General features: G+C 41.3%; 1 protein-coding gene across 8 annotated transcripts in view; it reads right to left on the bottom strand.

The window, feature by feature from the left end:
* The window catches only part of arhgap39 (Rho GTPase activating protein 39), a 556,622-nt gene that overhangs the window by 19,712 nt on the left and 511,616 nt on the right, over positions 1 to 25,294 (bottom strand). For all 8 annotated transcript variants that reach the window (XM_072576394.1, XM_072576401.1, XM_072576396.1 and 5 more), the window contains 2 exons: positions 9,038 to 9,237; positions 656 to 747 (listed from right to left, as the gene is read on the bottom strand). In XM_072576394.1, the coding sequence (XP_072432495.1) occupies positions 656 to 747; positions 9,038 to 9,237 (292 nt within the window). The remainder of the gene's footprint in view (positions 1 to 655; positions 748 to 9,037; positions 9,238 to 25,294) is intronic.

A 25,294-nucleotide genomic window follows, 5' to 3' on the forward strand; every position in this document is an offset into this window, starting at 1 on the left:
ATCCCTTTCTATTCTGAGTCTATATTCTCTGGATTTTGGAAGAATGAGGGGAGATCAAATTGCGGTATTCAAAATGAAAAAGATGCAGATAAAATAGACGCGGAGCGGATGCTTCCTCTTGTGGGGCATTTTAGGGCGAGAGATCAAAACAGAGTTGAGGAGAAATTACTTCTCCCAAAGGGTTGTGAATCTGTGGAATTCTTTACCCCAAAGTGCGGTGGGTGCTGGAAGAGTGAGTAAATTTGAGGAGGAATCAGACAGATTTTTAATTGGAAATGGGTTGAAGGGATACAGGAGAAAGTGGGAAAATGGGGATGAGGAGCATATAAACCATGATTAAATGGTGACACACACCTGATGGGCCAAATGGCCTAATTCTGCTCCTGTATCTTACGAGCTTTTGTAAGCACCTTTAACCAATTTAACCTAAATGAGACGACACATGCTCATCTTTTAGGGAAGTAGCTGGAAGTTAACTTCTCAGGCCTAATGGGACAAGGCTGGGAAGGACAGGGGGGGGGGGGGGGGGAAGGATGTGATATAACGGCTGGCATCTCTTCCACAGGTGATAAACTAAAAACTGCACTCCAGAATATGAGCAACAACAGGTTTTACTCTCCTCATACTCCTGACTATGATCAGCGTGTGGCATTACCTGGAACATGGGGGTCTGTCAGCCCTTGTGGAATAACCCACTGATCCACTTGAAGCTTGAGAGCGTTAACCTCATCGATATCCCCGGGAACTCTGCAGAGAGGCAGATGAAGCACACAAGACTCAGCAACAATGTTAATGTAATTCACAGTCATTTGTCAGCAAGCAGCTTCCACCACAAGCCTCTCTTTGTCTCTGTTCTATGCTTTAGTCATCTTGTAATCAACTGACTCATTCCACCAAATGAAGAAGAGCCACGACTTTCTGCAATATCATCAAGAAGACACTAATGAGGTCAACTGGCCAGTGCAGAACAGGAAACTAGCAAATAGGACAACTGCCACACGTTAGGAGTAATTTCCACTCATTAGCAGATAAAGGTGTATAATATTTTATTATCATTGGGTAGATTAGTTTAGATTACTTACAGTGTGGAAACAGGCCCTTCGGCCCAACAAGTCCACACCGACCCACCGAAGTGCACCCACCCAGACCCATTCCCCTACACCTAACACTACGGGCAATTTAGCATGGCCAATCCACTTAACCTGCACATTTTTGGACTGTGGGAGGAAACCGGAGCACCCGGAGGAAACTCACGCAGACACGGGGAGAATGTGCAAACTCCACACAGTTAATCACCTGAGGCGGGAATTGAACCCGGGTCTCTGGTGCTGTGAGGCAGCACTGTGCTACCGTGCTGCCCATTTTTTTTTGGATTGGATTGGATTTTAAAGTAGAGCATTATAAAGTTCGGTTTTGGGATTTAATTAAGAACAGGACTTGTTTGGTTTGAGAAGTCAAAGTCATTTTACAACATAGAGTTCAACCATAAGTTGCACGCTTTCTGGGAAATTAAGTTAAATGACTAGATAAATGACAGGACGTCCCCGGGTCGCAAACAGGTTCTGTTCTGGAGTCATAAGTCAATTTGTGCACAAGTCAAAACATAATGTAGGACAATGTAAAGCAGCCATTCATATGTGCAGGAAATGTTTGTACGTTGGGTCTTTAAAATTACAACCATGTACAGGATCCTGTCCATAAGTACAAGCCTTCGCACGTCGGACATTTGTACACTGGGGTTTCCCTGTACTGGGGAGATAACTGATCAAATGTTTATCAACTAGAAGTTTTATGGCAGATAGAAAGACAAGCCAGGGACCAGTTCAGATTAACTATTTCATATGAGCTCTCCAATTAGCGGCAGTCCAGACTTTCAGAGCCAGAAAGAAGTTTTAAAATAGCTTTAGCAGTTTAAATAGATGGAAAGTTTCTTAAAGTCCAGTTAGAAAAAGTTAGTGAAGTAGATAAAGTCTGTTGATCTTGAGAGACAGCAACGGAGAGAATCATGTTTGGTGAATGCATAGACAGGTGCTGAAAGGAAGTGCTTGTGACCTCGTCACTAAGTAAGAAAGTAAGTTGGGAGTAATACACCACTGGGGTTGACTGTCTCTAAACGATATTGCTAGGGCAATTGTTAATTTTTTTCTTTTTGCTGTTTAATTTAAGATCTTGACAAATTATTTTACATACGTATTTCTTTATGTTTACTTTAACACTTAGTGAATGGTTAAATAAATGTGTCCTTTTGTTTAAAAAGTAATGTTGGCAGTCTTGTAGTTCAGTTACTGATTGCCATGTTAAACAAAACTGCAAAAAAATAAATTTTTGATCTATAAATCCAAGTTTTATTCTGAGCTCAGATTTGCCTAGTCATACCTTTTGCTGGGATCATATCAAAGCCTTTGGCTCAACTCTAATGTTGAGGATTTGGGGTGTCAATTTACTGTCAACTCACTGGAATCTCCGGAGTCAAACGTTAATCTCCAGAACTTTGCTGTGAGCACTTAGTCAGGTAAAACATCGAGGATCATTAAAAAAATGTTTCTTTGTTTTGAAAATGTAATTTCTAATTGACATATTACTGGAGATTAGGAAGTGGTCATTAATAATTCAATTAGGAAAAGGAAAGTCTACTTATTTTTCAACTAGAGACAGAAGCTGCAAAGACACGGGCTGCATATACTGAGTGACCATTGAGGGGGGGAACCCGAGCACAAGGAGATTGGAACCTACCATCAGCTAGTGAAATGTCTCAGTATGCATCAAACCAATGTTAACAATCAACTAAAGAACACTTAATTACCTGATGAAGAGTTATGAGATGCTGGAAGTTATATAAGTGAGATAGATAGAAATTTATTTTAGTAGTTTGATTATGGCAGTAGATTGATAAATTGGGAGTCAATTACTCAATTATTTTTGGGAGTCAGACAAGTTCGATCTGTGGGCAGTCACCTTCACGGTCTATATTATTGACCACAAAATTCAACCCAATGAGAGACTGTTTTTTGTTTCCTCCATTTCTCTGCAGTCTTCCGTGAGGTGTGTGTATGTAAGAGAGAGCATGTGTGTGTGACTGAGTGTCTGGGAGACACTCTGAGAGTATGAATGAGTGTGTGAGTCTGTATGTGAGAGGGTTCGTGGGAGTATGTGTGTGAGACTGTGTATGTGTGTTTCTGAGATAGATATTGATATTGCGAATAAGTGTGTGAGTCAGTTTTTGGGATGGTTTGCGTGATACTGTGTGTGTGTGTGTGTGTGTGTGTGTGAGAGAGAGAGAGAGAGAGAGAGACAGAGAGAGAGAGAGACAGAGAGAGAGAGTGTGAGTGAGTGAGTGAGTGAGTGAGTATTTGTGACATATTATGTACAGTTCTGGTCCCCATATTTCAGGAGGGATATGGAAGCATTGGAAAAGGTGCAGAGGAGATTTACCAGGATGTTGCCTGGTCTGGAGGGAAGGTCTTATGAGGAAAGGCTGAGAGACTTGAACCTGTTCTCATTGGCAAGAAGAAGGCTAGGAGGGATTTGGTAGAGACACACAAGATGATCAGAGGATTAGATAGGGTAGACAGTGAGAGTCTTTTTCCTAGGATGATGACGTCAACTTGTATGAGGGGGCATAACTACAAATTGAGGGGTGATAGATTTAAGACAGATGTGAGAGGCAGGTTCTTTACGCAGAGAGTGGTAAGGGCGTGGAATACCCTACCTGCTAATGTAGTCAACTCAGCCACATTAGGGAGATTTAAACAATCCTTAGATAGGGACATGGATAATTTTGGGATAGTGTAGGGGGAATGAGCTGAGAATGGTTCACAGGTCGGCGCAACATCGAGGGCTGAAGGGCCTGTTCTGCGCTGCATTGTTCTATGTTCTATGACAGAGTGTGTGTGTGTGAGAGAGAGAGAGAGTGTGTTTGAGAGTGTTTGTCTGTGTGAGTAAGAGGGGAGCTTGTATGTGTGTGAGTCTGTGTGTGTGAGAGAGTGGGCGTGCACGTGTGCACGCTTGTGAGAGAGAAAGTGTGTGAGTGTGAGCGTATTGACTTTGTTCAGGAATGCTGAAATTCAAACTTTACCCTCAACTGGCACTTTCCTTGACTTTCTCACCCCATGGTGGGAGTAAGTGAAACAGAGTGGGGTATATTTGTCCAATATCACACAAACTCATCAATATTGGTTTCCTCGCAGTGATACAATGTAAAGAAAATCCTAATTTCATCACCTTGCTTGCACATATACAGCAAAGATCAGGTAAGTAGCTTGAAAAAAGGCCTATTGGAACCGTGACTCTTGTAGTACTCAATCATCTACAAACAATCCATTCTAATTGTATGAAGGGGATTGAGACTACCTATTATGCAGAAAACAGCACCATTCCAAATTCCTGAGACAGAGTTGTATTTATTTAGTAGATTCAGGTCATCAAATACATCTGTGAGGAATGTTTCATTGGAAAGGGCAGACACGGCGGGCAGTATATTGGGGTCTCCTTCTCACTCCTCTCTCGATTGCTTCTAATCTCTGGGAAGTGTTAGTCAATTCTATTTATTTTCCAAAACTGATCAACGATGGGTTTTTGTGTTATGGTTATACTGTCCCTACTTCTGAGCTAGGAGGTGCAGTTCAAGTCCCATCTACTCCAGAGGTGTACAACAACATCCCTGAACGCGTTGATTAGAAATTATGTAAACTAGTTAATACATTTCTTAAATTTAACCTACTGCAATAGATGAAAAACTGATGAAAGGAGGCTGATATGGGGAGTATATGATCGCTTGGATTAAATGGCCCATTCCTTTGCTGTAAAGGCAATATAAGGATTCATATCATTCATCAATATCAAATTAATTTTTGTGGTATTATTGAGAATGTAATGTATTGCTGCAACTCCCTTTGGTGAGGGTCACTGCTCCCAATTGCCAGTCTATAACCTCTGCTGGAACTGTGAGAGAGGAGGACACTGAGATTGGCTTGGATAAGAATGAGCCATTACAGACACTGGACTGCACAGATTAGGACCTGACTCTTGAAGGACATTTAGAACTGACAGGGATGTTGGAGTGGTGGCACTGTTAGTTAATGATGAAAAAAAATCATAACAGAGATCAATCAGATCAGGTCAGAAGTGGTTGGGTAAAAATGAGAAATGATAAAGGAAGAGTTCACTTGCTGACTGTGTAATAGCAACCATACAGTAGGGTAAAGCATAAAGGAAGAAATAATGGAGGCATCTCAGAAATACACAGCAATAATCATGGGAACTATAAACTACATATCAACTGGAAAGCCAGATGGCAAAAGTAGCCTAGATAAGTTGTTTATAGAATGTTTTGAGGCTAGCTTCTTGGAAGCCACAAAACGACATGATCGTCTCTCACTAGTATCCTTACATACAGATAAGGAAGAACACCACTTCGACTGGGAGAACACATCCAGCCTAGGACAAGCCAAACAGAGACACACACGAGAATTCCTAGAAGCATGGCATTCCAACCGGAACTCTATCAACAAACACATTGAGTTAGACCCCATCTACCACCCCTTGAGAAAAACAACAGGAAATGATATCACCACAGGAAATGACATCACCAACCCAAAGAACCTCAAACATAAATTGAAAGCAGGAATTATCAGCAATGCTTTGCCCGGAGGCCCATTGAAGATGTTACCTAGTATGGTGAGGAAACATCTGGAAATGAACCTTCCAGCTCAGCGAGCAAACCTACATCCAGAACCTTAACCTGAGTTACAAATCTTCTCAAAACTTGCTAATATCAGATCTGTATTGTGCAATGAGTGGCATTAATGAAATGAAGGGCAATTCTAAGTCGCAGTGTCCATAATATGATTTAATTTTATATTCAGTTTAGGGGAGGGAAGAGGGATGAGTCTGAGACATTTTTAAAAATGTATTTAAGAGTAATTATGAGAACTTATTATGAAATTTGAGTTGGCTCAACTGAATTGACAAATTTGGTTAAATAGGTTAGTAGAGATACAGTGGCAGTTACTTAAGGAGATATTTCAGAATGCACAGAATAGATACATTCCAAAGAGTAAGAAAATTTCCGACGGACTGACCCACCATCAGTGATTAACCATAAGTATGAAAGATAATGTCAAACTTAAAAATAAAGCACTTCATTGTGTGAAGACATGTGGCAAATCAGAAGATTAGGCAGAATATTAAAAAAAAACAAAGAATGACAAAAAATATTAATGAGGAGGAAAGAATTAGAGCATGGACGAAAGCTAGTCAGAAATATTAAAAACAGGTAGTATGAGTTTCTGGAAATATTTTATAAAGAGGAGTTAATAAAGTGAACATAGGTCTTGAGCCTGGAGAATTGGTAAGGGGAAATAAAGTAAAGCTGGATGAACTGAGGAGATATTTTGCATTGGTCTTCATTACAGAGGAAATAAGTAACATCCAGAAGCAGCTCACAAGACCATTAGGTATATAAGCAGAATTAGGCCATTCAGCCCATCAAGTCTGCTCAGCCATTTGATAATGGTTGTTATGTTTTTCAACTCTGTGTCTTGCCTTCATCCCGTAACCCTTGGTCCCCTTACTAGTCAAGAACCTATCTATCGATGTCTTAAATATTAACAATGTCATGGCTTCCACAGCCCTTGGCGACAATGAGTTCCACAGATTCCCCACCCACTGGCTGACGAAATTCCTCCTCACTTCAGTTCTAAAGGGTTGTCCCTTCACTCTGTGGCTGTGCCTTCAGGTCCTAGTCTCTCCTACTGATGGAAACATCTTCACATCCACTCTATCCAAGCCTCTCTATATTCTGTATGTTTCGATCTGAAATCCCCCCTCATCCTTTTAAACTCCATCAAGTACTGATGCAGAGTCCTTAACTGTTCCTCATATGATAAGCTCTTCACCACCAGGATCACTCTTTTAAACTCCTCTGGACCACCTCGAAGACCCGCACATCCTTCCTTAGATTTGGGGCCAAAAACTGCTCACATTGTAAGCCGGGAATTGGAAGGAAGAGAGGAACATGGGAAATTATGATTAACAGACAAATGGTACTGATTAAATTGTTGGTGGGAACACTGATAAACCAAGGGTGTTAAAATAAGTGGCCAATGAGATAGCTGATACGCTAGTTTTAATTTTCCAATTTTCCCTTTATTTGAGGAAGTTCCCATTAGATTGTAAGAAAAAGAATATAACTCCTTTATTCAAAAGGGAAAGGACACAGAAAGCAGGAAACTACAGACCAGTTACCTATCACCTATCTTGGGAAAATGTTAGGGGCTGTTACTAAAGACATTATAGTGAGATACTTAGAAAAGTTCAAGGTGATCAGGTAGAATCAACAGGGTTTTGTGAAGGGAAGTTCATGTTTAACCAATCTATTGGAGTGACTTGAGGAGGTAATATGTGCTGCAGATTAAGGGGAAGCAGTTGATGTACTGTACTTCGATTTCCAGAAGGTATTTGATAAAGTAGCACATCAAAGTGTACAGCAAAGACAAAAAGCTCATGGTGTAGGAAGTAGTACGATAGCACAGACAGAAGATCTTCTGGCAAACAGTCTGTAAGCATAAATGTGTTTTTTTCAACCTGGCAAAATGAAACGAGTGTGCACCACAGGGATCAGTCCTGGGACTGCAAATATTTGTAATCTGTACAAATGACTTGAATGACGGGATAGATCATTGTCAAATTTGCTAACAACACAAATATAAGTAGGAATATAAGGTGAAAAGAAGACATTAATGAGGCAATAAAAGGTTATAGCTAGGTTAAGTGAGTGGGCAAGGATCTGGTAAATTTTGTAAAGTGTGGCAAAATGTGAAACTGTCCATTTTGGCAGGAATTAAAAAAAACATTTTATTTAAATAGGGAGAGATTTCAGAGCTCTGATTTGCAGACAGGTCGGGGTGTCCCAGTGTATTTAATAAGATCATGATTGATCTGATTGTAACTTCAAATCCAAAGATAGATAAAGTAATTAGTAAAGCTCATAGGATATTATTGATTGAATCATTGATTACGAGAGCAAGGAAATACATAAGTTTATGGTTCAGTTGGACAGGTCTCATGCCTGGAATAATGCATTCTGGATTGATCACCTTATTTAAGGAAGGATGGAAATGCATTGGAAGCATTTTGGAAAGGTTTACTAGACTAATATCTGGAATAGGCGAAAGACAGGACTGCAGATGCTGGAGATTAGAGTCGAGAGTGTGGTGCTGGAAAACCACAGCAGGTCAGGCAGCACCTGAGGAGCAGGAGAATCAATATTTTGGGCAAAAGCCCTTCTTCAGACTGAAGGGCTTTTGCCCAAAATGTTGCCTCTCCTGCTCCTCGGATGCTACCTGACCTGCTGTGCTTTTCCAGCACCATACTCGACTAATATCTGGAATAAGTGGGCTGCCTTATGAGGAAAGGCTTGCTATTACTGGCGTTTAAAAAAGAGACACCTTAACTGAAATATTTAAAATCAAGAGAGGTGTTCACAGGATATGTTCCCTCTTAGCACAATTAAGAACTGGAGTCACTGTTTAAAATTAAGGGTTGTCCATTTCAAACAGAGAAGAGGCAAACTTTGTTTTATTCCAGAGGGTTGAGTGTCTTTGGATTTCTTTTTTTCAACAAGGGGCAAGAAAGCAGAGTCCTTGAACATTTTAAGACAGTGGGAGGTAGGTTCTTGTTCAGCAAGGGGGTGAAAGGTTATCAGGGGTCATCATAAATGTGGATTTAAGGTCACAATCAGATCAGTCATGAGTTTATTAAATGACCTAGCAGACGAAGGCTAACTGGCCAATTCCTGCTCCAGTTCATAAGTTCACATGCCTCTCACAGACCCTTGACATTTGAGGTCTAGGTTCCCTAGGAGTAGTCTAGATCAGATTTGACATAGATTACCCACGAATGGTGGACCAACTCGAGGGACGTCATCTGCTCCTAAGTTCCACTTGGGTAACATATGAGAAGGCTCATAGTGCAAATGAACTGTTTCCAAGGATTTACAATAACTCTTTGATTTCAATAATCAGTCAACAAGTGTTACCTGAAGATACCCTCAGTCTGTGCTCCATTGAGTTTCAGCACTTCCTCGGAGAGTCTAGTTTGGACCCATGGAAGCTGTCGGTCTGAATAGTGCTCATGTTGCATATTCATGATCTCTTCCAGAGAGCTACCAAACATGGATGGGCAGAAAACAGCATTTGTGGCATGTCTGATCTCGTCCGCATTGGGTTTCCGAAGTCCCTGGTTGAAGATCAAGAAGAAAAGACATTGTTCCTTTTTCTCTTTCAAAATCTATTTTCCATCTGAACACTTCCATTTGCTGCAACAAATACCAAGACAGGCTGCTTTTGGCCAACCATTTACTTTCAAATCACAATAGAATTATCAGAATGTACAGCACAGAAACTAGTCATTTCACTCAAACGCGTCTACAATGGTTTGTAGCCATGTCTCATTATATTTCTGTAGCCTATCAGCACATCCTTCTATTTCTTCCTCTCCCACATATACGTTTACGTTCCTCCTAAATGTATCTATGCTACTCATCTCATCTAATTCACACGTCCTCAATGTTCTCTAGGTAAGCAGGTTTCTGCTGAATTCCTTATCAGCTTTTTGAGTGAGTATCTTATGCTTATGACTGGCCGTCTGAAACATCCCATCACAGAATTGTCAAAGAGCAACAGGAGGCTATTCAGCCCAGCATGTCATCACTGGCATCTCTCGATATTCCCATTCTCCTAACTTCTCCCTGTAACCCTGCACATTCTTCCTTTTCACACATCTAATTCTCTTTTGAATACCTCAATTGAATCTGCCTTCACCACATCCTGAGGCAGTGCCCTCCTGAACTTAGACGTTTGCATCGTGAAGAAACAGTATTTATAAGGTTCCCCACAATAGGTTGTTGCACAAATTACGGAGGCATGGGACTGAGGGTGATTTAGCAGTTTGGATCAGAAATTGGCGAGTTGAAAGAAGCTGAAAGGTGGTGGTTGATGGAAAATATTCATCCTGGAGTTCAGTTACTTGCGGTGTATCGCAAGAATCTGTTTTGGGTCCACTGCTGATGTCATTTGTATAATTGACATGGATAATGGCATAGAAGGATGGGTTAGTAAATTTGCGGATGACACTAAGGTCAATCGAGTTGTGGATAGTGATGAAGGATGTTGTAGATTACAGAGGGACATAGATAAGCAGCAGAGCTGGGCTAAGAGGTGGCAAATGAAATTTAATGTGGAAAAGAGTGACGTGATTCACTTTGGAACGAGGAATAAAGAGTACTGGGCTAATGGTAAGATTCTTGGTAGTGTGGATGAGCAGAGACATCTCAGTGATCATGTACATAGATCCCTGAAAGTTGCCACCCAGGTTGATAGGGTTGTTAAGAAGGCATATGGTGTGTTAGCTTTTATTGGTAGAGGGACTGAATTTTGGAATCATGAGGTCATGCTGCAGCTGTACAAAACTCTGGTGTAGCCACACTTGGGAGTATTGTGTACAGTTCTGGTCACCGCATTATAAGAAGGATGTGGAAGCTTTGGAAAGGGTGCAGAGGAGATTTACTAGGATGTTGCCTGGTATGGAGGGAAGGTCTTATGAGGAAAGGCTGAGGGACTTGAGGTTGTTTTCATTAGAGAGAAGAAGGTTGAGAGGTGACTTAATTGAGATATATAAGATAATCAGAGGGTTAGACAGGGTGGACAGGGAGAGCCTTTTTCCTTGGATGGTGATGGCCAGCACAAGGGGACATAGCTTTAAGTTGAGGGGTGATTGATATAGGACAGATGTCAGAGGTAGTTTCTTTACTCAGAGAGGGTGGGGTGTGGAACGCACTGCCTGCAACAGTAGTAGACTTTCCAACTTTAAGAGCATTTAAATGGTCATTGGATAGGCATATGGACGACATAGTCTAGGTTAGATGGGCTTCAGATTGGTTTCACACAGGGCAGAGCAAGATCGTGGGCTGAAGGGCCTGTTCTGCACTGTTCCATGTTCTATCTACTTCTCTCATAGAATCATATCACACGGAAACAGATCCTTTGGTCCAACCAGTCCACGCCGATCGTATTTCCAAACCAAATTAACTGTATCTGCATCTACCACTTCATCTGGCAATTTATTTCACACACTAACCACTCTCTGTGTAAAAAAAGTTGCCCCTCATGTCCTTTTAAATTTTTCTCCTGTCATCTTAAAAATATGACCCCTAGTTTTGAACTTCACAATTTTAGGGAAAGGACCTTTGCTATTCACCTTATCTTTGCCCCTCATGACTTAATAAAGCTCTGTAAGGTTACCCCTTAACCTCCTATGCTCCAGTAACAATATCCCAGCCTATCCAATTCAAATACTCCATTCCTAGCAACATCCTGAATATCCTTTTCAGAACCCTGTCCAGTTTAATAATATCCTTCCTATAACAGGGTGACTAGAACTATTTACAGTACAAAGTTTGGGAGAAGATTTGTAGCTCGGGTGCTCGTTGTTGTGATTCTGTTCGCCGAGCTAGGCGTTTGTGTTGCAGACGTTTCGTCCCCTGTCTAGGTGACATCCTCAATGCTTGGGAGCCTCCTTTGAAGCGCTTCTGTGATGTTTCCTCTGGCATTTATAGTAATTTATAGCACCCGGAGGAAACCCACACAGACACGGGGAGAATGTGCAAACTCCACACAGACAGTTGCCTGAGGAGGGAAATGAACCCAGGTCTCTAGTGCTGTGAGGCAGCAGTGCTAACCACTGTGACATCTCAACTCCTACACTCAAAGGTCTGAGCAATGAAGGCAAGTGTAGTAAACACCTTCTTACCCAATCTATCTACCTGTTATACAAATTTCAAAGAAATATGTATCTGAATTCTTAGGTGTCTCTGTATAAGTCTCACCCTTGTTTGTTTTACCAAAATGCAGTATCTTGCATTTATCTAAACTCCATCTGCTCCTCCTCAGGCCACTGACCCAATTGATCAAGATCCCTTTGTAATCTTGGATAACCTTCACTATATCACCAATTTCGGTGTCATCCGCAAACTTATTAACCATGCCTCCAAAATTCTCATCCAAATCATTGATATTAATGACAACAAAAGTGGACCTAGTACCGATTCCTGTGAAACACCACTGGTCACAAGCCTCTAATCTGAAAAACAACCCTCCACACTCTGTCACCTACCACAAAGGCAATTTTTTTTATCCAACTGGCAAGCTCACCCTGAATCCCATGTGATCTAACATTACTAATTTAGTCTACTATGCAGAGCCTTCTCAAAGGCTTTACTAAAGTCCAGATAAGCAATGTCTACCGCCCTGCCCTCATCAATCTTTTTGGTTACTTCCTCAAAAAACTCATCAAGTTTGAGAGACAGTTTCCCATGCATAAAACCATCTGATTATCCCTAATCATTCATTGGCTCTCCAAATGCATGGAAATCCTATCTTTCAGAATCACCTCCAAAAATCTTTTTACCACCAACGTCAGACTCACAGATCTATAGTTCCCAAGCTTCTTCTTACAGCCTTCCTTAAACAAATGTGTAACATTAGCCACCCTCCAGTCCTCCAGCAGCTCACCTGCGGTTAAAGATGATACAAATATTTCTGTTGGAAGCTCCACAATTTCCTCTCTAAATTCTCACAATGTCCCGTGATTCATTAGATCAGGCCCAGGAGATTTATCCATCTTTATGTTTTCTAGCACTTCTACCTCCAGCACTTCCTCCTTTGTAATGTGAGCTGTTTTCAAAACATCAATATTTATTTCCCTGAGTTCTCTAGCCACCATTTCTGTCTCTACAGTAAAAACTGATGCAAAGTATTTATTTAATTTCTCTCCGATCGCCTGAGGTTTAACAAAAAGATGATCTTATTGATCTTTAAGGGATCCTACTCTCCCTACTTGCTCTCTTTCTCTTAATGTACTTGTAGAATCTCTTCGGGTTATCCTGAACCTTACTTGCCAAGGCTCTCTCATATCCCCTCATTGCCTTTCCGATTTCCCTCTTAAGAACGCCCCTGCACTCTTTATATTTTTCCAGAAGTTCTTTCATCCCAGTTATCTACATCTAATATGATTATTTTTTTATTCTGGACCTGAGCGTCTATATCTTTATTCATCCACTGTTTCCTACTCTTACCAGCCTTACCTTTCACTCTAACAGGAAGATAATGCATCTGAACTCTCGTTATCACACTTCTGAAAGCCTCCCAATTGTCAGTTATCCTGTGAACAGGCGACTCCAGTCAACTTTTGAAAGTCCTTCTCTCATACCATTAAAATTTGCCTTCCACCAATTAAGAAAGTTAAAAATCACACAACATCAGGTTATAGGCCAACAGGTCTATTTGGAAGCACTAGCTTTTGGGGCGCTGCTCCTTCATCAGGTGGTTGTGGAGTATAAGATTGTAAGTCCAAATCCGGCACCTCCAAATCTTGACTACTATCGACACCATTAACTACCGGCTCAAAGTGGAGAGGATCTCCAAGAACATCGCAGCACAGGTGTCTTATGATCTTATACTCCACAACCACCTGATGAGGGAGCAGCGCTCTGAAAGCTAGTGCTTCCAAATAAACCTGTTGGACTATAACCTGGTGTTGTGTGATTTTCAACTTTGTACACCTCAGTCCAACATCGGCTCCTCCAAATCCAATTGAGAACTTTAACTTTTATAGTGGGCTTATCTTTTTCCATGAATATTTTAAAACTAATAGAATGATAATCACTGTTGCCAAAGTGTTCCCTTCAGTCACTTGCCCTGCCTTGTTTCCCAAGAGAAGGTTAAATTTTGCTCCATCTCTAGGAGGAACATTTACATATTGATAAAGAAACTTTTCTTGAACACATTTAACAAATTCCTCACCATCCAAACCTTTAACACAATGGCAGTCCGAAACAATGTGTGGAAAATTAAAATTCCTTGTATAACCACAATCTGTGTCCCTCTATACCTTTCGTATTCGTATATCTGTCCAGTTGCCTCTTACTTTAAGCCTAATTGACATTTTAACTCTGGGAAATAGACTCCAACAATCCATGCCTTTCAACTTTGTAAACTTCTATCAGGTCGCCCCTCACCATTGATGTTCAAGCTCATCATAATTAATGCTCTTCAAACTAGGCAACATCCTGGTAAACCATTGCTGTATCCCTCCAAAGTTTCCATTTCCTTCTGGTAGTGTGGCAATCAGAACTGTACACAATATTCCAAATGTGGCCTAAGTAAAATTCTAAACAGCTGCAACATGACTTGCCAGTTTTTATACTCTATGTTCGTCAATGAGGGCAAGCATGTCATATGCCTTCTTTATCACCTTATCCACTGATGTTGCCACTTTCAGATAACTGTGGACCTGTGCGCAGAGATCCCATTGTATGTTAATACTACAAGGGTTCTGCCATTTACTGTAAAGTTCCCTTCTGCATTAGACCTTCCAAATGCACCACCTCACAGTTGTCCGCATTAGACTCCATATAATATGTTGCAAACAGCAGCGGTGCTAGCACTGAATTACACAGGGTACAGAGGGATATGGATTGTGTAAAGGCAAAAGGAATTTAGCTGATAAACGCACTGTGTGTTGGAAGTGCCTGTTCCTGTGCTATACTGTTCTTTGTTCTTCATATAGACAGCCCATCCAACACATCCCATTATCAATCTTTTGAATGTCTGAATTATCATAGCCTGGGCAGCATCTTCTTCATTGTGAAGGACACTAGCAAAGTGTACATTTAATACCTCAGCCACGTCCTCTTCTCCCCTCGGCTTATATCTGTATTAATGAGATTACTGAGACCAGTACTAAATCCAAGATTTAATTAATTTACATTCCACCAGTTGCTGTGGTGGGATATGATCCCTTGTTTCTAAAGCATCAGTCTGGGCATCTGGATTAATAATCCAGTGTCATTAACATGACGCATTAACTTTGTGTTGTGTGACTTTTGACTCTTTTCATCGTGGGTGCAAAAATGCAAATTCTCAGCCAGCAGTAAGTGCAGAAGATGAGTCAATATACAGTAACAAGAGGAAGGTCAGGGTCACATAAGAAGAAATACACCAATACAGATGGGAAGGACCGAGTGTTCCTTTGCTTGAAGATAGTTTCATTTCACCATTACCCCAATTACAATTACTACACAACTTAATGCACAGAGGCAGTCTCATGGTGCTATAACAATCGAAAACAGTAATGCTATCTCAATGTGCTCTAACAAATGAGAACAGTAATGCTGTCACAATGTGTAACAAGCTATAACAGTAATGATGTCTCAATGTGTAACAAACTAGAACAGTAATGCTGTCTCCATGTGTAACAAACTAGAACAGTAATGATGTCTCAATGTGTAACAAACTAGAACAGTAATGCTGTCTCCATGAGTAACAAACTAGAACAGTAATGCTGTCTCCATGTGTAACAAACTAGAACAGTAATGCTGTCTCAATGTGTAACAAGCGAGAACAGTAATGCTGTCTCAATGTGTAACAAGTGAGAACAGTAATGCTCCCTCAATGTGTAACAAGCGAGAACAGTAACGATGTCTCAATGTGTAACAAGCGAGAACAGTAAAGCTGTCTCAATGTGTAACAAGCGAGAACAGTAATGCTGTCTCAATGTGTAACAAATTGGAACAGTAACGATGTCACAATGTGTAACAAGCGAGAACAATAATGCAGTTTCAATGTGTAACAAGCGAGAACAGTAATGCTGCCTCATTGTGTAACAAGCGAGAACAGTAATGCTGTCTCAATGTGTAACAAGCGAGAACAGTAATGCTGTCTCATTGTGTAACAAGCGAGAACAGTAATGCTGTCTTCATGTGTAACAAGCTAGAACAGTAATGCTGCCTCAATGTGTAACAAATTGGAACAGTAACGATGTCACAATGTGTAACAAGCGAGAACAATAATGCAGTTTCAATGTGTAACAAGCGAGAACAGTAATGCTGCCTCATTGTGTAACAAGCGAGAACAGTAATGCTGTCTCAATGTGTAACAAGCGAGAACAGTAATGCTGTCTCATTGTGTAACAAGCGAGAACAGTAATGCTGTCTTCATGTGTAACAAGCTAGAACAGTAATGCTGCCTCAATGTGTAACTAGCTAGAACAGTAATGCTGTCTCAATGTGTAACAAGCAAGAACAGTAATGCTGTCTCAAAGTGTAACAAGCGAGAACAGTAATGCTGTCTCAATGTGTAACAAGCGGGAACAGTAATGCTGTCTCAATGTGTAACAAGCGAGAACAGTAATGCTGTCTCAATGTGTAGCAAGCGAGAACAGTAATGCTGTCTCATTGTGTAACAAGCGAGAACAGTAACGATGTCTCAATGTGTAACAAGCTACAACAGTCATGCTGTCTCAATGTATAACACACTAGAACAGTAATGCTGTCTCAATGTGTAACAAGCAAGAACATTAATGCTGTCTCAATGTATAACAAATTGGAACAGTAACGATGTCTCAATGTGTAACATGCGAGAACAGTAATGCTGTCTTCATGTGAAACAAGCTAGAACAGTAATGCTGTCTCACTGTGTAACTAGCTAGAACAGTAATGCTGTCTCAATGTGTAACAAGCGAGAACAGTAATGCTGCCTCAATGTGTAACAAGTGAGAACTGTAACGATGTCTCAATGTGTAACAAGCGAGAACAGTAATGCTGCCTCAATGTGTAACAAGTGAGAACTGTAACGATGTCTCAATGTGTAACAAGCGAGAACAGTAATGCTGCCTCAATGTGTAACAAGCGAGAACTGTAATGCTGTCACAATGTATAACAAACGAGAACAGTAATGCTGCCTCAATGAATCACAAAGTGCAGCAGTAATGCTGTCTCTATGTGTAACAAGCGAGAACAGTAATGCTGCCTCAATGTGCAACAAGCTAGAACAGTAATGTTGCCACAATGTGCAACAAGCTAGAACAGTAATGCTGCCACAATGTGCAACAAGCTAGAACAGTGATGCCGCCTCAAAGTGTAACAAGCGAGAACAGTAATGCTGCCTCAATGTGCAACCAGCTAGAACAGTAATGCTGCCACAATGTGTAACAAGCGAGAACAGTAATGCTGCCTCAATGTGTAACTAGCGAGAACAGTAATGCTGTCTTCATGTGTAACAAGCTAGAGCTGTAATGCTGCCTCAATGTGTAACAAGCGAGAACAGTAATGCTGTCTCAATGTGTAACAAGCGAGAACATTATGCTGTCTCAATTTGAAACAAACTAGAAGAAAAATCCTGTCTCAATGTGTAACAAGCAAGAACATTAATGCTGTCTCAATGTATAACAAATTGGAACAGTAACGATGTCTCAATGTGTAACAAGCGAGAACAGTAATGCTGTCTCAATGCATAACAAACTAGAACAGTAATGCTGTCTCAATGCATAACAAACTAGAACAGTAATGCTGTCTCAATGTGTAACAAGCGTGAACAGTAATGCCGTCTCAATGAGTAACAAGCGAGAACAGTAATGCTGCCTCAATGTGTAACAAGCTACAACAGTAATGCTGTCACATTGTGTTACAAGCTAGAAGAGCAATGCTGTCACAATGTGTAGCAAACTCGAGCAGTAATGCTGTCTCAATGTGTAACAAGCGAGAACAGTAATGCCGTCTCAATGAGTAACAAGCTACAACAGTAATGCTGTCACATTGTGTTACAAGCTAGAAGAGCAATGCTGTCACAATGTGTAGCAAACTAGACCAGTAATGCTGTCTCAATGTGTAACAAGCGAGAACAGTAATGCTGTCTCAATGTGTAACAAGCGAGAACAGTAATGCTGTCTCAATGTGTAACAAGCGAGAACAGTAATGCTGTCACATTGTGTTACAAGCTAGAAGAGCAATGCTGTCACAATGTGTAGCAAACTCGAGCAGTAATGCTGTCTCAATGTGTAACAAGCGAGAACAGTAATGCCGTCTCAATGAGTAACAAGCTACAACAGTAATGCTGTCACATTGTGTTACAAGCTAGAAGAGCAATGCTGTCACAATGTGTAGCAAACTAGACCAGTAATGCTGCCACAATGTGTAACAAGCTCGAGGTGTAATGCTGTCTCAATGTGTAACAAGCGGGAACAGTAATGCTGTCTCAATGTGTAACAAGCGAGAACAGTAATGCTGTCTCATTGTGTAACAAGCGAGAACAGTAACGATGTCTCAATGTGTAACAAGCTACAACAGTCATGCTGTCTCAATGTATAACACACTAGAACAGTAACCAGCAAGAAAAGTAAAGCTGTCTCAATGTGTAACAAGCGCGAACAGTAATGCTGTCTCAATGTATAACAAGCGAGAACAGTAATGCTGTCTAAATGTCTAACAAGCGAGAACAGTAATGCTGCCTCAATGTGTAACAAGCGAGAACAGTAATGCTGTCTAAATGTGTAACAAGCGAGAACAGTAATGCTGTTTCAATGTGTAACAAAGTAGAACAGTAATGCTGTCTCACTGTGTAACAAACTAGAACAGTAATGCTGTCTCAATGTGTCACAAACTAGAATAATAATGCTGGATCAATGTTTAACAAGGGAGAACAGTAATGCTGTCTCAATGTGTAACAAGCGAGAACAGTAATGCTGTCTCAATGTGTAACAAGCGAGAACAGTAATGCTGATCAATGTGTAACAAACTAGAACAGTAATGCTGTAACAATGTGAAACAATCCAGATCAGTAATGCTGCCTCAATGTGTAACAAAGTAGAACAGTAATGCCGCCTCAATGTGTAACAAGCGAGAACAGTAATGGTGTCTCAAAATGTAACAAGCTTGATCAGTAATGCTGTCTCAATGTGTAACAAGCGAGAACAGTAGTGCTGTCTCAATGTGTAACTAGCTACAAGAGTAATGCTGTCACATCGTGTTACAAGCTCAAAGAGCAATGCTGTCGTAATGTGGAGCAAGCTGGAACAGTAATGCCGTAACAATGTGAAACAATCTAGATCAGTAATGCTGCCTCAATGTGTAACAAACTAGAATAGTAATGCTGCCTCAATGTGTAACAAGTGAGAACAGTAATGCTGCCTCAATGTGTAACAAGCGAGAACAGTAATGCTGTCACAATGTGTTACAAGCGAGAACAGTAATGCTGTCTCAATGTGTAACAAGCTAGAACAGTAATGCTGTCTCGATGTGTAACAAGCGAGAACAGTAATGCTGTCTCAATGTTTAACAAGCTACAACAGTAATGCTGTCTCAATGTGTAACAAGCGAGAACAGTAACGATGTCTCAATGTGGAACAAGCGAGAACAATAATGCTGCCTCAATGTGAAACAAGAGAGAACAGTAATGCTGCCTCAATGTGTAACAAGCGAGAAGTGTAATGCTGTCTCAATGTGTAACAAGCTAGAACAGTAATGCTGCCTCAATGTGCAACAAGCTAGAACAGTAATGCTGGATTACTGTTTAACAAGGGAGAACAGTAATGCTGTCTGAATGGGTAACATGCGAGAACAGTAATGTTGTCTCAATGTTTAACAGGTGAGAACACTAATGCTGTGTCAATATAAAACAAACTACAACAGTAATGCTGTCTCAATGTGTAACAAGTGAGAACAGTAATGCTGTCTCAATGTATAACAAGCGAGAACAGTAATGCTGCCTCAATATGTAACAAGCGAGAACAGTAATGCTGTCTCAATGTGTAATAAGCGAGAACAGTAAAGCTGTCTCAATGTGTAACAAGCGAGAACAGTAATGCTGTCTCAATGTGTAACAAGCGAGAACAGTAATGCTGTCTCAATGTGTAACAAGCGAGAACAGTAATGCTGTCTCAATGTGTAACAAGCGAATACAGTAAAGCTGTCTCAATGTGTACCAAGCGAGAATAATAATGCTGTCTTAATGTGTAACAAGCGAGAACAGTAATGCTGTCTCAATGTGTAACAAACTAGAACAGTAACGCTGTCTCAATGTATAACAAGCGAATACTGAAATGCTGTCCCAATGTGTAACAAGTGAATACCGAAATGCTGTCCCAATGTGTAACCAGCAAGAAAAGTAAAGCTGTCTCAATGTGTAACAAGCGCGAACAGTAATGCTGTCTCAATGTATAACAAGCGAGAACAGTAATGCTGTCTAAATGTCTAACAAGCGAGAACAGTAATGCTGCCTCAATGTGTAACAAGCGAGAACAGTAATGCTGTCTCAATGTGTAACAAGCAAGAACAGTAATGCTGCCTCAATGTGTAACAAGCGGGAACAGTAATGCTGTCTCAATTTTTAACACACTAGAACAGTAACGATGTCTCAATGTGTAACAAGCGAGAACAGTAAAGCTGTCTCAATGTGTAACAAGCGAGAACAGTAATGCTGTCTCAATGTATAACAAACGAGAACAGTAATGCTACCTCAATGAATCACAAAGTGCAGTAGTAATGCTGTCTCTATGTGTAACAAGCTAGAACAGTAATGCTGCCACAATGTGCAACAAGCTCGAACAGTAATGCTGCCACAATGTGCAACAAGCTCGAACAGTGATGCCGCCTCAATGTGTAACAAGCGAGAACAGTAATGCTGTTTCAATGTGTAACAAGCGAGAACGGTAATGCTGTCTCAATGTCTAAAAAGCGAGAACAGGAATGCTGTTTCAATGTGTAACAAGCGAGAACAGTAATGCTGTCTCAATGTATAACAAACTAGAACAGTAACGCTGTTTCAATGTATAACAAGCGAGAACAGTAATGCTGTCTCAATGTGTAACAAGCGAGAACAGTAATGCTGTCTCAATGTGTAACAAGCGAGAACAGTAATGCTGTTTCAATGTGTAACAAGCGAGAACAGTAATGCTGTCTCAATGTGTAACAAGCGAGAACAGTAATGCTGTCTCAATGTCTAAAAAGCGAGAACAGGAATGCTGTTTCAATGTGTAACAAGCGAGAACAGTAATGCTGTCTCAATGTATAACAAACTAGGACAGTAACACTGTTTCAATGTGTAACAAGCGAGAACAGTAATGCTGCCTCAATGTGTAACAAGCGAGAACTGTAATGCTGCCTCAATGTGTAACAAGCGAGAACAGTAATGCTGTCTCAATGTATAACAAACTAGGACAGTAACACTGTTTCAATGTGTAACAAGCGAGAATAGTAATGCTGCCTCAATGTGTAACAAGCGAGAACAGTAATGCTGTCTTCATGTGTAACAAGCTAGAATAGTCATGCTGTCTCATTGTGTAACAAGCTAGAATAGTCATGCTGTCTCATTGTGTAACAAGCGAGAACAGTCATGCTGTCTCAATGTGTAACAAGCGAGAACAGTAATGCTGCCTCAATGTGTAACAAGCGAGAACTGTAATGCTGTCACAATGTGTAACCATCTACAACAGTAATGCTGTCACAGTGGGTAACAAGCTAGAGCAGTAATGCTGTCTCAATGTATAACAAACTAGAACAGTAATGCTGTCTCAATGTGTAACAAGCGAGAACAGTAATGCTGTCTCAGTATGTAACAAGCGAGATCAGTAATGCTGTCTCAATGTGTAACAAACTAGCACAGTAATGCTGTCTCAATGTGTAACAAGCGTGAACAGTAATGCTGTCTCAATGTATAACAAACTAGAACAGTAATGCTGTCTCAATGTGTAACAAGCTAGAACGGTAATGCTGTCACAATGGAATTCCACAATTGGAGGAATGTGTCAAAAAACATGGGGCAAGCAACTTAGAATCGCAAGTTGGATTTGCTGTGAGGCGACTGGCAAGTACCTCTGTCAGACAGGGCAAAGGCAATTTCGGCTTTCGTGATGCCAAATGGACTATATCAGTTCAAGGTCATGTCATTTGGTATGAAAAACGCTCCAGCCAAATTTTAGAGACTGAAGTCAAGAGTGTGTTGCTGGAAAAGCACAGCAGGTCAGGCAGCATCCTCGGAGCAAGAAAATTGACGTTTTGGGCAAAAGCCCTTCATCAGTCATGAGGCTGGGAACCTTCGGGTTGCAGAGATAAATAGGAGGGAGTGGGGCGGGTGGGGCAAGGTAGGTAGAGTGCAATCGGTGGATGGAGGTGGGGGCAAAGGTAATAGGTTGGAGGGGAGGGTGGAGCAGATAGCTGGGAAGGAAGATGGACAGGTGGGATCGGTCACTGACAATGACTAATAAGATCATTGCCGATTACCGAACTGTGTAGTGTACATTGATGACCTGGTGATTTTTAGTCACTCATCGAAGGAAAATTTATAACATTTATTGGATTTGTTTAATCGACTTTGGAAGGCAGGCTTGGTGGTAAACCTAGCTAAAAGTGAATTTTCCAAAGCCCAAGTCACCTTCCTGGGCCATATTATTGGACATGGACAAATAGCCCCACAGGATGTGAAAACGAAAGTAATTGGGAATTTCCCACGTCATCAACAAAAGAAGCAGTATTGTGGTTCCTGGGGTTAAGTGGATTTTATCCTAAGTTTGTGCCGAACTTCAGCAGTGTGGCTGCTCTACTCACTGAATTGTTAGAAAAGGGCAAGAAGGTTCAGGGGACAGTGGACTGTCAAAAGGCATTTGAAGCCTAAAACCTGTGTTAGCTACTGCCCCAGTATTAGCCACACAGGATTACATGAAGCCTTTCAAGGTGGTTATTGATGCCAGTGATGTGGGTGTCGGTGTGGTGTTCCTGCAGGAGGGTGGCGAGGGGATAGAAAGACCCATCAGGTAATTTTCCAGGAAGTTGAATATTCATCAACAGAAATATTCAACAGTGGAAAAAGAGACTTTAATCTTGGTGTTGGCATTGCAACATTCCAGTGTTTATATTACCAGCAATACATCTGAGACAATCATAGGGGATTGCCTAGAGTTCCTTGAGGAGGTGTCAGATAGGGGAAGCCCTAAATGAGTTTTTTGCTTCGGTTTTCACCAAGGAAAGGGAACTTGTTGTAACTGGAAACGTTGAGGAGCTGGGATATAGTCTTGACCAGATCAAGATTGATGAAGTTGATGTGCTGGAAAGTTTGGAAAACATTAAGATTGATAAGTCCCCAGGGCCAGACCACGTTTATCCTAGGCTGCTCCGGGAAGTGAGAAAGGGGTTGCTGAGCTGCTGGCGAGGATATTTGCCTCCTCACTCTCCACGGGAGTCATACCGGAGGATTAGAAGGAGGCAAATGTTGTTCCTCTTTTCAAGAAGGGCAATAGGGAAATCCCTGGCAATTACAGACCAGTCAGTCTTACGTCTGTGGTCAGCAAAGTTTTGGAAAGAATTCTGAGGGATAAGATTTATGAGTATTTGGCAAAGCACAGTGTGATTAAAGGCAGTCAGCATGGCTTTGAGAGGGGCAGGTCATGCCTCACAAATCGCATTGAGTTCTTTGAGGAGGTGTCAAGACAGGTTAACGAAGGTCGAGTAGTGGATGTGGTGTATGTGAACTTCAGCAAGGCTATTGATAAGTTTCTCCATGGTAAGCTCATTCATAAAGTCAGGAAGTATGGGATACAAGAAGATTTGGCTATCTGGGTTCAGAATTGGTTGTCTGATAGAAGGCAGAGATGGAAAGTATTCTGCCTGGAGGTCAGTGTTGAGTGGGGTCCCACAGGGCTCTGTTCTTGGGCCTCTGCTCTTTGTAGTTTTTATAAATGACTTGGATGAGGAGGTTGAGGGGTGGGGTAGTAAATTTGCCGATGAAACAAAGGTTGGAGGTGTCGTCGATAGTATAGAGGGCTATTGCAGGCTACAGTGCGACATAAACAGGATGCAGAGCTGGGCTGAGAAATGGCAGATGGAGTTCAACCTGGATAAATGCGAAGTGATGCATTTCGGAAGGCTGAACTTGAATGCTGACTATAAGATTAAAGACAGGATTCTTGGCTGTGTGGAGGAACAGAGGGATCTGGGTGTTCAAATGCATAGATCCTTCAAAGGTGCCACCCAGGTGGATAGGTTTGTTCAGAAAGCAATGGTGGTTTGGCTTTCATTAACAGGGGGATCGAGTTTAAGAGCTGCAAGGTTTTGCTACAGCTCTCCAAGGGAATATTGTGTCCAGTTCAGGTTGCCCTATTATAGGAAAGATACAGAGGCTTTGGAGAGGGTGTAAAGAAGGTTTACCAGTATGCTGCCTGGACTGCCTTATGAAGAGAGGTTGACGGGTATGGAATGAGCTGCCAGAGGAAGTGGTGGAGGCTGGTACAATTGCAACATTTAAGAGGCATTTGGATGGGTTTATGAATAGGAAGGGTTTGGAGGGATATGGGCCGGGTGCTGGCAGGTGGGACTAGATTGGTTTGGGATATCTGGTCAGCATGGACGGGTTGGACTGAAGGTTCTGTTTCCATGCTGTACATCTCTATGACTTTGTGACTAAGCTCAGACATTTCCCTCTGGAGAGGAGGAGGAAGAGAGGTGACCTGATTGAGATATACAAGGTAATAAGAGGCAACAATAGAGTCAATAGCCAGAGACCTTTCCCAGGGCAGGATTGACTGGCACGAGGGGTCATAATTTTAAGGTTATAGGAGGAAGGTATAGAGGAGACGTCAGAGGTAGGTTCTTTACGCAGAGAGTTGTGAATGCATGGAATGCGTTGCCAGCGGTGGTGATGGAAGCAGAGTCATTAGGGACATTTAAGCAACTGCAGGACATGCACATGGAGAGCAGCGAGTTGAGGGGTGTGTAGGTTAGGTTATTTTATTTTACATTCGGATTAATCCTTGGGCCGAAGGGGCTGTTCTGTGCTGTACTTTTCTATGTTCTATGTAATGCTTTGATCAAGAGACACCTTGCAGTATATATCACTGATTGGTATTTATGAACATGAAATTAGTAAGAGGAGTAGGCCATTTGGCCCCTCGAAACTGCTCTGCCATTCAATAAAATTATGGCTAATGTAATTTTCTGCACACTCCTGCTCATCCCAGATTAAAACCGTGCTTCACAAGAAACGTGTCTGGCTGTGCCTTAAAAATTCAAGGATTTCACTTCCACTCATATTTGAGGAAGAGAGTTCTAAAGACCCTCAACCCTCAGATGAGGAGAATGTTTTCCTCAGTGTTAAATGTGTGACCCCTTATTTTTGTTCTAGGTTCTCTCTCAAGAGGAAACAGTCTTTCCAGAGTCTCTGTTTGTTTATGAGTGTGGTTGTCTGCGTGTTAGAGAGAGAGAGAGAGGGAGAGAGGGGTTAAGGATGTAAAAACATTAAGAACCAAGAGCAGGAATTGGCAATTCCCCTCCTTGAGCCTGCTGTGCCATTTATTATAATCATGGCTGAGTTCATCTCTGACTCAACTCCTCTTTCCTGCCCTTCCTCCCTAACCCCTCCACCAATTACTTATTAAACATTTGTCCATTTCTTCTTTAGACTAAAACAAAGAA

Source organism: Chiloscyllium punctatum, chromosome 8 (genome assembly GCF_047496795.1).
Source record: "Chiloscyllium punctatum isolate Juve2018m chromosome 8, sChiPun1.3, whole genome shotgun sequence".
Classification (NCBI taxonomy): Eukaryota; Metazoa; Chordata; class Chondrichthyes; order Orectolobiformes; family Hemiscylliidae; genus Chiloscyllium; species Chiloscyllium punctatum.